This window comes from Bos mutus, chromosome 28, assembly GCF_027580195.1.
Source record: "Bos mutus isolate GX-2022 chromosome 28, NWIPB_WYAK_1.1, whole genome shotgun sequence".
In the NCBI taxonomy this organism is placed as follows: Eukaryota; Metazoa; Chordata; class Mammalia; order Artiodactyla; family Bovidae; genus Bos; species Bos mutus.
Genome location: NC_091644.1, coordinates 6,322,058 through 6,335,065, shown reverse-complemented (window position 1 = coordinate 6,335,065; position 13,008 = coordinate 6,322,058). Strand labels below are relative to the sequence as shown.

At 49.7% G+C, this 13,008-nt stretch overlaps 1 protein-coding gene across 1 annotated transcript; it reads right to left on the bottom strand.

The window, feature by feature from the left end:
* Nucleotides 1–5,344: 5,344 nt before the first annotated feature.
* On the bottom strand, nucleotides 5,345–6,478 carry NPY4R2 (neuropeptide Y receptor Y4-2). Its single transcript, XM_005909991.2, has one exon. It carries the CDS (start codon nucleotides 6,476–6,478, stop codon nucleotides 5,345–5,347), a length of 1,134 nt encoding a protein of 377 aa, XP_005910053.1.
* Between the last annotated feature and the right edge of the window lie 6,530 nt (nucleotides 6,479–13,008).

Sequence of the window (13,008 nt, the reverse complement as noted above, 5' to 3'; positions counted from 1 at the left end):
ATTTACAATGTTGTGTTAGTTTTAAGTATACAGCAAAGTAAGATTTATATATATATATCTATATTATATATATATATATAATATTGATATATATTATTAGGTTGAAGTGAAGTGAAAGTCACTCAGTCATATCTCTTTGTGATTCTGCAGGCCAGAATACTGGAGCGGTTAGCCTTTCCCTTCTCCAAGGGATCTTCCCAACCCAGGGATGGAACCCAGGTCTCCTGCATGGAGGCAGATTCTTTACCAGCTGAGCCACGAGAGAAGCCCAAGAAAACTGCAGTGGGTAGCCTATCCCTTCTCCAGCAGATCTTCCCAACCCAGGAATCGAACCAGAATCTCCTGCACTTCAGGTGGATTCTTTACCAACTGAGCTATCAGGGAAGCCCAGTTATTATCATTAGGTCGGTGCAACCTAATTGTGGTTTTGGACAGTGAATTTTAAATTATTATATTAATGTATGTACATTTATATATATTCTTTTTCAGATTCTTTTCCATTATAGGTTATTGCAAGATAGTGAATATAGTTCCCTATACTATACGGTGGGTCCTTGATATTTATCTATTATATATATGTATTAGTGTGTATCTGTTAATCCAACTCATAATTTATCCCTTCCACCCCGTCCCCTTTGGTAACCGTAAGTTTGTTTCCTATTTCTGTGAGTCTATTTCTGTTTTGCAAATAAACTCATTTGTGCTGTTTTGGATTACACGTAATCTATCACGACACTTGCCTTGTCTGGCTCACTTCACGTAGGTCCGTCCACGCTACTACAAACGGCATCACTTTACTCTTTTTACGGCTGAGTAGCATCCATTGGGTACATGTGCTGCGTCTTCTTTGTCCACTCATCTGTCAGTCAATATTTAGTCTGCTTCCATGTCTTGGCTGTTATAAATAGTGCTGCTTTGAGAATTGAGGTACATGCATCTTTTTTAATTAGAGTTTTCATCTTCCCCAGATACGTGCCCAGGGATGGGATTACTGGATCATATGGGCATTCTCATTTTAGTTTTGAAGGAGCTCCATGCTATTCTCCACAGTGACTATATCTCTACTTCACTCGATGGAAAGATGGGAGGGCTATAAAATAAAATTACTCTGTTTCCTACAACGATAAAGAAATCACGGACTCTCCTAAAAGAGCACAGAATCCTGAACATATTCTAATCCAATTCCCACCTCCATTTGACTAATACGGAAATAAGGCTCAGAGTTAACAATTTCCAAAACTTTCTCAATGAGTGAATGACACAGAATCCATTGAACAATGCGAAGACAGCTACCATGACATGACAAGGCTTCTGTGACATTCAGTCACCCCTTCTGGACAACAAACCAGACCGTGGTGGGCTCAGATTTAACTGAACACAGAGCCCTCCTAACTTCTGGGCTGGAGGGTGGGCCCACATAATGTCCAGGGAAGGAGACCTGGACAGTGGAGGGGAGTCTGAGGAGGAGGTGGGTGGGCACAGCAGTAAATGCCCTGTTATCAAGGTGCCCTGCACATCCCCATCATCCTTCAAGTCCCCTCATTCATCAGGACTCTGTGCTTGTGAGTGAGAAGGGCCTCCCTTTAGCCAGCTGAATCAAAAGGCTGTGGACATGGCATTAGGGCCCCAAGCTCCTGAGCAAACAAGGAAAAATTACCTGGCGGTCTACACACTGCCTACTGGAACAGGGGTCAGTGAAGTAAACCCATAGAGATAAGCCCCAGAACAGCCTGTGGACCTGTTCCAGGGCTGAGCATGGGGATCTAGCTGGGCTGGTGTTGGACTCCAGCAGAGGAACCCCAGCCTTGGGCTTTTATGATTAGAGAAACACCAACACCTCTCCTGGCAGAACTCTGGTCGTCTGCCCTACTCTTCCAGCTTAGCATTCAGAGTTGGGGAGCTGCCCAGGGTTGGGGTTCCAGCCTATGACATGGCAGTGATCTGCTAAGATTGAACGTCTTCAGCATTCAAATGGAGACAGCTTCTTGGAGCTCTGCAGGAGACCAGTGTCTCTGAAGCCAGCCTACAGAGAATAGCTAAACTAGGAATCAGCTGAATGAATTAGTTCTCACTTCCCCAGTTCTTTTTTCCTGTCAAAGGCAGCTTTCCTAATCTTAAACTTAACCACAGCACCCTCTGCTAAGGCCACTTAGCGTCTTCCCTCGCCAGCGTGATAGAGTCAAACTGCTCAGCCTGGGATGTGAGGCTTCCTACACCAGATCTCCCCTTTCTGTCCAGGCTTACCCTCAGCACCCCCATCTCCAGATGCACTGGATCTGCTACCTCCATGGCTCCCAATGACATGAGCCTTTTCGCATCCCGCTGGCCCTGTAAACTTGCAGACACGTTACCCCAAAGGCCCTCGTGGAGAATGTCTGGCTCCTCCTCCTGAACTCCGTGATCACTTTTGTCATTACACTAGGTAGTTGTTTTCATACCTGCCCAACCTGGAGGGCACTCAGCCATGCCACCCGCAGAGAAGGTGTCAGTGAGTGGGGATGAAGGCCAGCAGCTGCGTCCACCCCAGAGCTCAGGCTCCAGGCCCTCGTGCCCTGCCCATAGCCACAGATTCCAGATCTCACAGATGCTGAAACACTCCCTATCTTACATAAATCAAGTGATCGTTAACTGTTTCAAAGCTAAATACTGGATGAAAGGTGACACCTGCCATCTCCTCTGAAGAGTTAAACCTTCTGATGAGAACCGCAGTATTCCCTCCGCCTCGATTGACGGAGGCCTCACTGCCAACTGGCAGCACACCCTGACAGTGTCCTGGGGCTCAGGAAGAAGGCTGATGCTCACACCTGCCAGATACTGCACGCATCTCCCACTTGCTTCAGGCACGTGGGCCTTTAAAAGTAAAGGTATGAAAAGGTCTCTCTCTAAGAAATCCTTTGTAGATCCACCCCCACACCTGAAAGTCAGGGGCTGCAAATGACATTTACAAGGTGGCAGCAGGTTGCTGGCCATCACAAAGCATGCTACCTGTAAAGGAGATATGACTATCGCAATGAGTTGAAGTTCTTTGTTCTGAATACATACCCTATTTTCAGTGTGGTTTCCTTGGCAGTTGATTGAGCGACTAATTGAATGCCCATTAATAGCTTCATGAATGAAAGGAAATGTACTTTAAGAGAGCTCCATACTGGTACACAATTGCACCGACAAACTGTTTTCAGAATCTGACAAGAATCAGTTTCAAATAAAGGGTGACATTTAAACAACTAGAAACCTCAAGGGCCATGATTACACAGCCCCATTCATAAGCACCCTCCTCTTCGATGGTTCGTTGGCAAGTTCACCCTGCAGAAGCCTTCTCCGCTGCCCGAAGTAGGAAGTTCCTGGTTGTTCTCAACTAAGGAGGCATCTAAATATGCTCTGCAAATCCTTGCCCAGTGTATTCTCAGGACCCAGAAGCCCCAGTCTTGTCTATGTCCATACATTTGCAGCCGTTGTGAGATGTATCAGAACCTTAAAGAGACACTCTGGGGAAGTCTTATCACCAGTCCAGGCCAGGCCAAGGAACCTGTCACTAAAGGATGTCTATCCAAGTTAGCATGACCCACATTAAGACAGAAATGACAGCTGTGCTCACTCCTCCCTCACCAGACCATCTCTCAACAGGGTGTAGGGAGCAAAAATTTCTTCTTTGAAGAACGTGCAGGTCTTTTCAGGATTTTCTCAGGCATCACTGTATCCCTACAAAGCAGTAAGTCACAGCAACAACTCCCATCTTCTAGTCAAGAAGCTTGACCTTGAAGCAGTCCTTGATTCTCTAAAGAAGAAAGACCACAGAAAAGAGATGAAGGGCAACTTCCCTGGTATCATCTCTGGGAAAATAGCATCTCCGCCCTGTCCAGCAGAGCCTCCTGCTGAGCACCACCCCACCCCGTATCCCAGGACCCCAACTTGTTTGCTGACCTCGCTGTCCCATCGCCAGATTCAGCTCTGGGAACCTGGAATTCCTTTGGCCCACATCTAGCTCCAGATAGCCCACATCCCATCTAGTCACATCTCAGCCCCATCCCTCAGCATGACTTGGTTAGGCCTTGTCCAAAGCTCTCTCTAGGGCTCCAGACTCAAGCATCTGACTATCCATCTGCACACCCAAGAGGGCCTCAAACACAGAATGCATACAGATAAACCAAAAAAACCAAAAACCCTCTCCATTGCACTAAATGGACCTGACATGTATCCACTTTCCCAAGTCTGGAACCTGGGACTCTTCCTTCTCTCTTCCACATCCAAGTCATCTTATCTGACATCCAAAAATCTTTCCAATTCATTCTCTCCCCTTCAAAACTACTTCTGTTTGGGGGGACTACCTCTATCCCCTGATACAATAATCCTGCTTATCCATGTGATTCTAGTAGGGTTGACCCCACCATTCTGATCTAACAAGGGACACAGGCCTGCATACAGAAAGTATTCCAGCTACTTGGTCACAGTCATTGGTTAAGGACTGAGCTATCAGAATCCTTCCCTGGTGACTCAGGGGTTAAGATTCTGCACTTCCAGTGCAGTGGGCCTGTGTTCAATCCCTGGTCAGAGAACTACATGACATGTGGTTATAGCCAATGTGGTGCAGAATCTTAAAAGACAAACAAACAAACGAATCCTCTCCAGAGCTCTTACAGGACATAGAGAGAAAGACATGCTCCTTCCCTGGCAGCCCGTTGCTAGGACTCAGTGCTTTCATTCAAGGTGGCAGATGCAAAAAGAGAAAAATGATGGAGAAAGATGTGAATCCCAGAATTCCTGCTGCTCAGGGCTAATTTGTCTACTGCAAAGGAGTGTGTGCAGGCTGCCAGGGTCCCTTCTCTGCAGCTGGATGTGCCAGTGATGTAGAGTAATCTCACTGTCTGCTACCACAGAACTCTTTGCTGTGTACAAAGCCCATCCACAAATATTGTCTCCCAAAAATGTTAGGAGTTGACCAAGGTCCAGAACTCTGACTCCACATGCTTTTCACTCGTGTCTTCACAGTCTCACTGGTGGAGATAAAACTCCTGGGTTTCCAGGCTGGGCACACGTTGCTGAGTTACCAGGATGAACTCTGCCTGCAACAATCAGACCATCTCCAGCTCTGGCATCTGCTCAGGCTGCAAGACATACCATACATGACCTGCAGAATCCAGACTCAGAATTCTTCCAGGAACAATAGCGGAACCATATGAACACCAGGCTTCACAAGGCAACTGGATACAGAAACAGGCCCTTGCTACCCTATCTAGGCCCCACAAAGCCACTAATGACAGAAGGCCACCCCCAGGTTGAAATGTGCCCACTTAGCTAGGTGGCAGAGCCTGGCAATGAACAGAGCAAGAAGAAGCCCTAGACCTGGCTAGATTGGGTTGGACCTGCCACTGAGCCTCAGAGACCCTTTGGAGACTTCCGTGTGCACTGTGGATAGAGGCAGATGCTCAGACTCCTCCACAGGGACACTCTGCTGGCAAGTCAGCACCAGGGCCTTGATCTCCTTCTTGAAGTTGGTGTTGAGAAAGCCATAGATGAAAGGGTTGACACAGGTGGAGGCCATGGCAAGCAGGTGGCACACCAAAAAGATGAGGTTGCCATGACAAATGGGGATGGCCTCATGGTACCAGTCTTCCAGGCTATTGAACACATGCAGGGGCAGCCAAAGCACAGCAAAGGCAGCCACCATTGCCACAAGGACCCCATTGATCCGCTTCATCTGCCAAGCCCGCGAGCTACAGGTGCCCTTGTGGAACGCCCGCCTCTGATTCCTCAGGCGCTGGTAGATGCGGACATAGCAGACCAGGATGAAGGCCAGCGGAACGCAGTACTGGAGGAGCAGTAGGAAGGTGGTGTAGATGACGCGGTGACGGTCCAGTGGCCAAGACTCAGTACAGACCACTTTATCTGCCAGAAACTCCACGGCCTTGGAGTGGTTCTTATGAAAGACATTCTCTAGGATGCTGTTGGCCAGGAACGGCAGGGAGAGGAAGCAAGCAATGAGCCAGATGACCACAATCCCCAGGTAGGCCTGGGTGACACTGGGTTTCCAGCCTGTTGGATTGGTGATGAGCTGATGCCTCTCCAGAGCCACAAGGACAAGCGAGAGGATGGAGACTGTCACTGACATGCACTGGATAAAGGTGGATATCTTGCAAAGGACCTCGCCAAAGACCCAGTAGTCCATGATGGTGTAGATAGCCGTGAGTGGCTGGCAGATGAGGCACATGAGGAAGTCAGAGAAGGCCAGGTTGGCAATAAGCAGGTTGGTCACATTGGCCTTCTCCTTCTGCCTAATAGTCACACATATCAGGCAGAGGTTGCCCAGGACCCCCACAATGGTCTCAATGCCGTAGGAGGTGACAATGAAGACCAAGGGGTCTACGGAATCCTGGCAGTGGTCAGAGAAGTTGTACGGAGTGTACAGAGACGCTGACTTGCTCCTGTTCTGACCCTGTGGGGATCCTAGGAAGAGCAAGGCCAAGAAGTGAGAGGCGTTCATGGTGGACGGGAGAAGATTCCAGGAGATTCAAGGGTGACGCCTGTAAAGCGAAGACAAATGGCACTTAGGGACAGCACCTCCTGTGCGGAACCCAGGGAAGAGTGGGGGCTAGGTAGAGAGGTTCATGGCTGCTTCTTTCCCAAGGCTGAGACCTAGAGAACCTGAGATTCAGAGACGTAAAGCAGCTTGCCCACAGTTAATTAGCCCACACAGCTAATAAGCAATGGGGCCCAGATACAAACCCAGGTCTGTCTGACCTCAGAACCTGTTCCACAGACTCCCTCTGACCTCAGGGTTCGAGGTGGTTCTGATGATAAAGAAATTGAAATTTTGTATGCAGAGTTCAGGGACAGAATTATTTAGGGAGCATGGGTGGAAATCTCCTTATCAAATTGTATGCAAATAGAAATAGCAACACATTCTTCCATGTGCTCAGGTCCTTCCATGGCATCCTATGCCCTTTTAAACAAGATATGTCTTTACTTTGCTGTGCTGGGTCATAGCTGCAGCACAAGGGATCTTTGATGTTCGCTGTGGCATGTGAACGCTTAGCTGAGGCATGTGGGATCCAGTTCACTGGCCAGGGATCAAATTCAAGCCTCCTGTATTAAGAGCATGGAGTCTTAGCCATCCGACCACCAGGGACATCCCCTCATTCCCTTTAGGACAGAACCAGAACCCCAGGGCTTGACATGAAGTGTGTCTTCCTGGTCTCAGCCCCCACCTACTCTGCCAGCCTTGTTTCTCAGTGACAAATGGCAGCACTGAAGACTGCCAGGTATGCCGAAGACTGGGTCATCAGTACACCAGCTCTCTCCTCCTGACCCAGTACATACACATCAGGCCGAGGTCAAGGGCTGCCCACTAACTTCCCTATGGGTCCCCTCCATGGCTATGCTTAAGTCACAGCTTGTAGCGCCCAGAAACTGGCCTGGTCCACACCTCCATGTCACCCTGGTCCTTTTCCTCTGGTGCCGCCTCAACACAAAGGACTCTCTGCCAAGATCTAATTGGAATTTGGACCCCAGAACCTCCAGGTAGTAATATTTTATGTGGTATTTTGATGCGTTGTGCCATCGTATCACCACACACCATCAGATTTCCCTTCCTCAGACTTCTCTAGTCATCACTAATCCCACAAGCCGTTCTCAACCTTAAGGAGACATCAGAATCAGTCCAGCAGCAGATCAAAAGCACAGATTCCAGAGTCCCTCACCAGGAAATGCAGTTATGTGAGTCCAGGATGGGGCCAAGGAATGTGTACTTTAACAAGCAAACCATATGATTCTAATCACATGGTCCTTGGACCCCATTTCAATAAGTACTGTTTTAAAAGGGCCCTATTTCAGACATTCTTTAGGGCCTTTATAATGGTTGTGTCTATCTATGAACTGTTAACATATAAATGTTCTTCGTGATCAAGTCTAAGTTAGAGGCAGTTTTTAAAGGGTATAACCAAAATTAACCAAAGGTCAGTAAAATCTATAATATTTGTCAGCTATCGTAAATGTCACTTACTATAAATTTAATTTGACTTAGAAAGATGAATCACATTTGGCCATGGAAAGATTGTCATGAATTCAAAGACAGTTTATAGTTTAGTTATTTCAGTTACCCAATCCCAGAGACAAGAGAATTTTTCTTCTGGGTTTTTTTAAACTTCTTTTTTTTAATATTTATTCATTTGGCTATGCTAGGTCTTAGCTGTGGTGCATGGGATCTTTGATCTTCATTGCAGCGTGTGGGATCTAGAATGGGAGCACTGAAGGCAGCGATGAAGATCCACTTGGCTTGCAGCCCCCCTTTCGAACAGTCTCTAAAGAGTAAAACAAGGGATGATCACCAGTGAGCCAGGAAACTCCACACCAGTCCCTGCTGACTAGACCACATGGATGCCTGGACCTAAATCAACCCTTCTCCACAACAACGGGGACTGGGGCAGAGGAGGGAAGTGCTAGGGCTGGGAAAGCAACAACATGGGAAGGAGATCTTTGGGGAACCAAGAAAGGAGCAGAATTACCAGATTGCCCTTGCATCTTTCTCCAGAGCTGCAGACACTGGAAGGAACCTACTCCATAAAAGCCCACCCTAGAAAGGTCCTCTGTGCACAGGAACGGAGGATTTCCAGAAGCGGACTCCAGGGGCGAGGCAGCAATTATTCAAACCCTGAGCCCCAGGTCAGCATGAAAGTTAGATCCCTTCTGTAGAAAGTGCACAGAGGCAGTAGGGAGAAGGCCATGGCAGTGGGCAGGCAGTGGCAGTCTGGTCCTGCAGACACCTGGAAGACCCAAGTAGCCTCAAGGGCAGTACCTGGATGGGACCTGGGGAGAGAAGGGGACAACTGAACCTGCCATGCCCAGAAGAGCAGAAAGGGGAATTTGGAAAGACAAGCAGGAGAGAGAAGGCAGGAGCCAATCTTGGAAAGAGCCCAAAGAGCAGTGGGTGGTCTTGTCTTACTGTGGAGGGCACAGCTTTGCTGGGAGACAGGGCAGAAGGGACAGACATTAATCTTTACTCAGCTTTGGGCTCAAGACATCTCCCTGAGCATTAATCCACACCCTAGACATGGGAGAAAGGCTCTATTAGGCTGAACTATATGAAATTGCCAGTATCCAACTATTTTCAATCTGCAAAGACAGCAAAACCATATGGCTGGATTTTATATCAGCTCCATTTCAAAGAGGAGGACGCTGAGGCCCAGTTAGATGAAAGGAAGCTGCCCGAGGTCCCCAGAGTCTGTAAGTGGTAAAGCTGAACAAGAACCTTGGTTAGTCTGATTCTGAAGGCCTTGGCACCAGGCCATGCCAGACAGATTTTTTAAAAAGGAGGAAGGGAAGTCTATGTTAAAGTAGGAGGTGAGCTGATGTGGGGCAGGAGAAATGGCAGAGGCAGAGTTGGAGACAGATATCCAAGGTCCCCAACAAAGCCTGACCAGGTGAGCACCCTGCAGTGCCGAGGCATGGCTCAGCAAAGCAACAAGGTGCCCCACTGGGGTGGCATTGCCCAGGGTCCCCTGGCCTTGGGCCCCAGCACATTGGCTCAGACCCTCCACCTCCCCAGCAGCTCCAAGGCTATCCCAGCCTCTCCAGCCCCTCATCCTTCTCAAACAGACCCAGGCTTGGAGTTCCTAATGGAATGACACTCTTAGATAGAGCTGTCTCCTTCCCAATGCAGTTTGGAACCTCAGAGGCCCCTCCTGAGGGCAGAACACAAGAGCACAAGCTTCCAGGGGAGACAGGTGGGCTTGCAGGGCTATCACCAAGCGAGTGTCCATCAGTGCAGTTTTTCACCTGGATCACCTTGAAGTAATCACACCCACTCACCAGGGCTGCTGAGTTGCAGCCACATTGACCACTTCAAGACTTTCTGGGCGGTTTAGAATTCCCCCAAAGGACTGCACACCAAGACTGTCTCTCACTTCCCACTGCATTCCTCAAAGATGCCCAGTGGGGACCAGGAGGCCTCAGGTCTTCCAGGGGCACCCCCGAGGGTGGTGATTCCGGGAGGGGTAGGGTGGACCATAATGCAAAATCAGTGAAATAGCGTCTCTAGGTTTAGTTCCCAAGCAGCTCTCATGATAAGGGGGGATCACCTGCAACCCCCAGGGGAGCCCTCCACTGCAGCCTGCCTTCCCAGCCGTCAGATGAAAACTAATGCAAAAGACATAATCTTTTCATGAGGTAAGAATGGAGACAAGGATGTCTGCTTTGTTTCCTGAAATTTCAGCAAACAGCTCCTGTCTCCTAAAGCCCGCGGCGCGCGCACTTGCCACACACCCCTTACCTCCTTTGCCTGCAGCGCACAGAGAGCACCGAGGCTATGGGAGCCCAAATCCGCTCCAGTGGCAGGGTTCCCCGCACCAGCGCCGACTGTGGCTCTCCGAGCCTCGGGCTCTGTAAAGCCCACCGGGCGCCTGGCGGAGGCAGCGCGCGGCTTCCCGGGGGCCCCTCCGACCTAGGTCCCTTCCTCCCTCGGAACCCACGGAGCGCATCCAAGGGCCCGTGCCGGCCTCACCTGCTCCGGCAACCCGGCGCTCTCTCTGCTTGCGGAGCGGAGCCGCCCTGCCAGTTCACCCGCACGCCCGGCTCCCTCCCGCGCCGCCGCCGCCGCCAGCCCCCGCCCAGTCTGCCGCCCCGCGCCGCCCACGAGGACGCTCCAGCCGCCGCGGGGCACCCGGGCGCCTGCCCCGGAGCCGCGCCCGCGAGCCTTCCCCTCCGCCCGCAGCTGCAGCCAGCCAAACCTGCCTCTCCACGTCCACCCCCGCCCAGGCCAGCGGGCTGGAACTGTTGTTCTCTCTGAGCTTCCGTGCCCTCATCCATGAAATGGGCATAAGAAGACCTGCCTTTCATAAACTCATTCACAGATATCAAGTGCAGGCCTCTGTGAGCCTGACTCTCCCGACAGACACAGAGCTGGACAAAACAGGTGTCCTGTCCTCGGGTCATACTGGAGTTCCCAGCCCAGGGGGGACGGCAGACCAGGGACAAGTAAATCAATTATTGCAGAGAATGAGTTGCTATGGGGAAATTGGTCAGCTACAGACAGATGGTCCAGGGAGGGCGCACAGTAAAGGCGAAGGCGCCGAGGCTGGAGGTATCTGGTCACTGGAGATCACGGGAGAGCAGTGTGGCTGGAGAACGTCGGGGCTTTCAGAGGGGCATTCGGGAAGAGTCAGCGAGGCCCTCATAGATTCTGGAAAGGCCTCGAAGGTTGCTGCAACAAGAGTCAAGTAAGAAAGCTCTTCTCCAGTGAAGTCCAGGTGACTTAGGACTTGCCTGAAATGGCACAGTGTGTATTACAAAGGCTGCTCCAATTCTGAATATACTGCCTTATCATTTCCTCCAGGAGGCCACATGGTAAAATCACGTATGTACCTGGAGGACCTCTTGAGAGTAATCTCTGCTTCTGGGACACTTCCTAAGTGTCAGACATGCATAACTCTTCTATAAAACCTTCCATGGCTCCCACTCACAGAAATCAAGTAAACCAGTGGTTACCAGAGGCCAGGGGTTTGGGGAAATGGGGAGGAGATTCTGGTCAAAGGGTCCAAACTTCCAGTTATAAGATTAACAAGTTCTGGGGATCTAATGGCACCCCACTCCAGTACTCTTGCCTGGAAAATCCCATGGACGGAGGAGCCTGATAGGCTGCAGTCCATGGGGTCAGTAAGAGTTGGACACAACTGAGCAACTTCACTTTCACTTTTCACTTTCATGCATTGGAGAAGGAAATGGCAACCCACTCCAGTGTTCTTGCCTGGAGAATCCCAGGGACAGGAGAGCCTGGTGGGCTGCCGTCTCTGGGGTCGCACTGAGTCAGACACGACTGAAGCGACTTAGCAGCAGTAGCAGCAGCAGCAGGGGATCTAAAGTACAGAAGGGTGAGTATAGATTATAATACTGTATTATATACTCAAAGGTTGCCAAGAGGGTAGACCTTAAATTCTCTTATCATAAAAAAAGAAATGGTAATTATGTGAAAGGGTGGAGATATTATCTAATGGTTTGGTGGAAATCGTTTTGCCATATGTAAGTGTATCAAATCAACTCATTGTAAACCTTAAGTGTACATAATGTTATATGTCAATTATATCTCAATAAAACTGGGGGAAAAACAAACTTCCATGGCTCCCCATGACCCACCGGACACGGCCCAGATCTCCCAGCCACTCCGCACACACACCAAGTAACCCCAGAGGTACCATCCACAGTGCTGACTATGGAAATGGTTCCAGAGTGGTGGGCAGTGGCCCCTTCTAGAATGACAGCTGTCATTTAAGTGCAGGTGGGCTCGGCAGGCAATACCCTATTGGATCATCAGAACAGCTCTGAGGATGAGCGTTTTTATTTCTGTTTTACTGATGAAACCAAGTGAGACTCAAAGACTGAGCAACTTCCCCAGAGTCACTCAGCTAAGAAACCAAATGGCCAGAGCCTGCCCGTCAAACACCCAAGCCTCTGCTGGCTGGCTGCCGTGTCTCCTTTCAGGGTCACTCTCCTCCCTGCCTGACTCCCTGGGAAACTGCTGCTCCTCCTTCTCAGTCCAGCTCCAGTGACCCCGTGCCATGATGTGTTCTTGCTGCAGAAGCAGGTGGCACAGCCTGTGTGTATATTCATACAACATACTCCCGCGTCCAGGGCACGGCTCCTGCCTCTGCCCTCAGAGCCCATTACGGGTACACACACAGTGACAGCATGTGACAAAGGAAGGAAAGAACGCATTTAACAGAACTTAATTATGACGACTCATTGGAAAAGACCCTGATGCTGGGACAGATTGAAGGCAGAAGGAGAAGAGGGCGACAGAGAATGAGATGGTTGGATGGCATCGCTGAGGCAAAGGACACAGACTTGGGCAAACTCTGGGAGTTGGTGAGGGACAGGTTAAGCCTGGCATGCTGCAGTCCATGGGGTCGTGAAGAGTTGGACACGATTTGGCAACTGAACAACAGCAATCATAATGATGGCTTCCAGGAGTCTAAAGTGAAGAGTCTTTCCTGTTTAGAAACCACTCACTTATAGACAACTGTT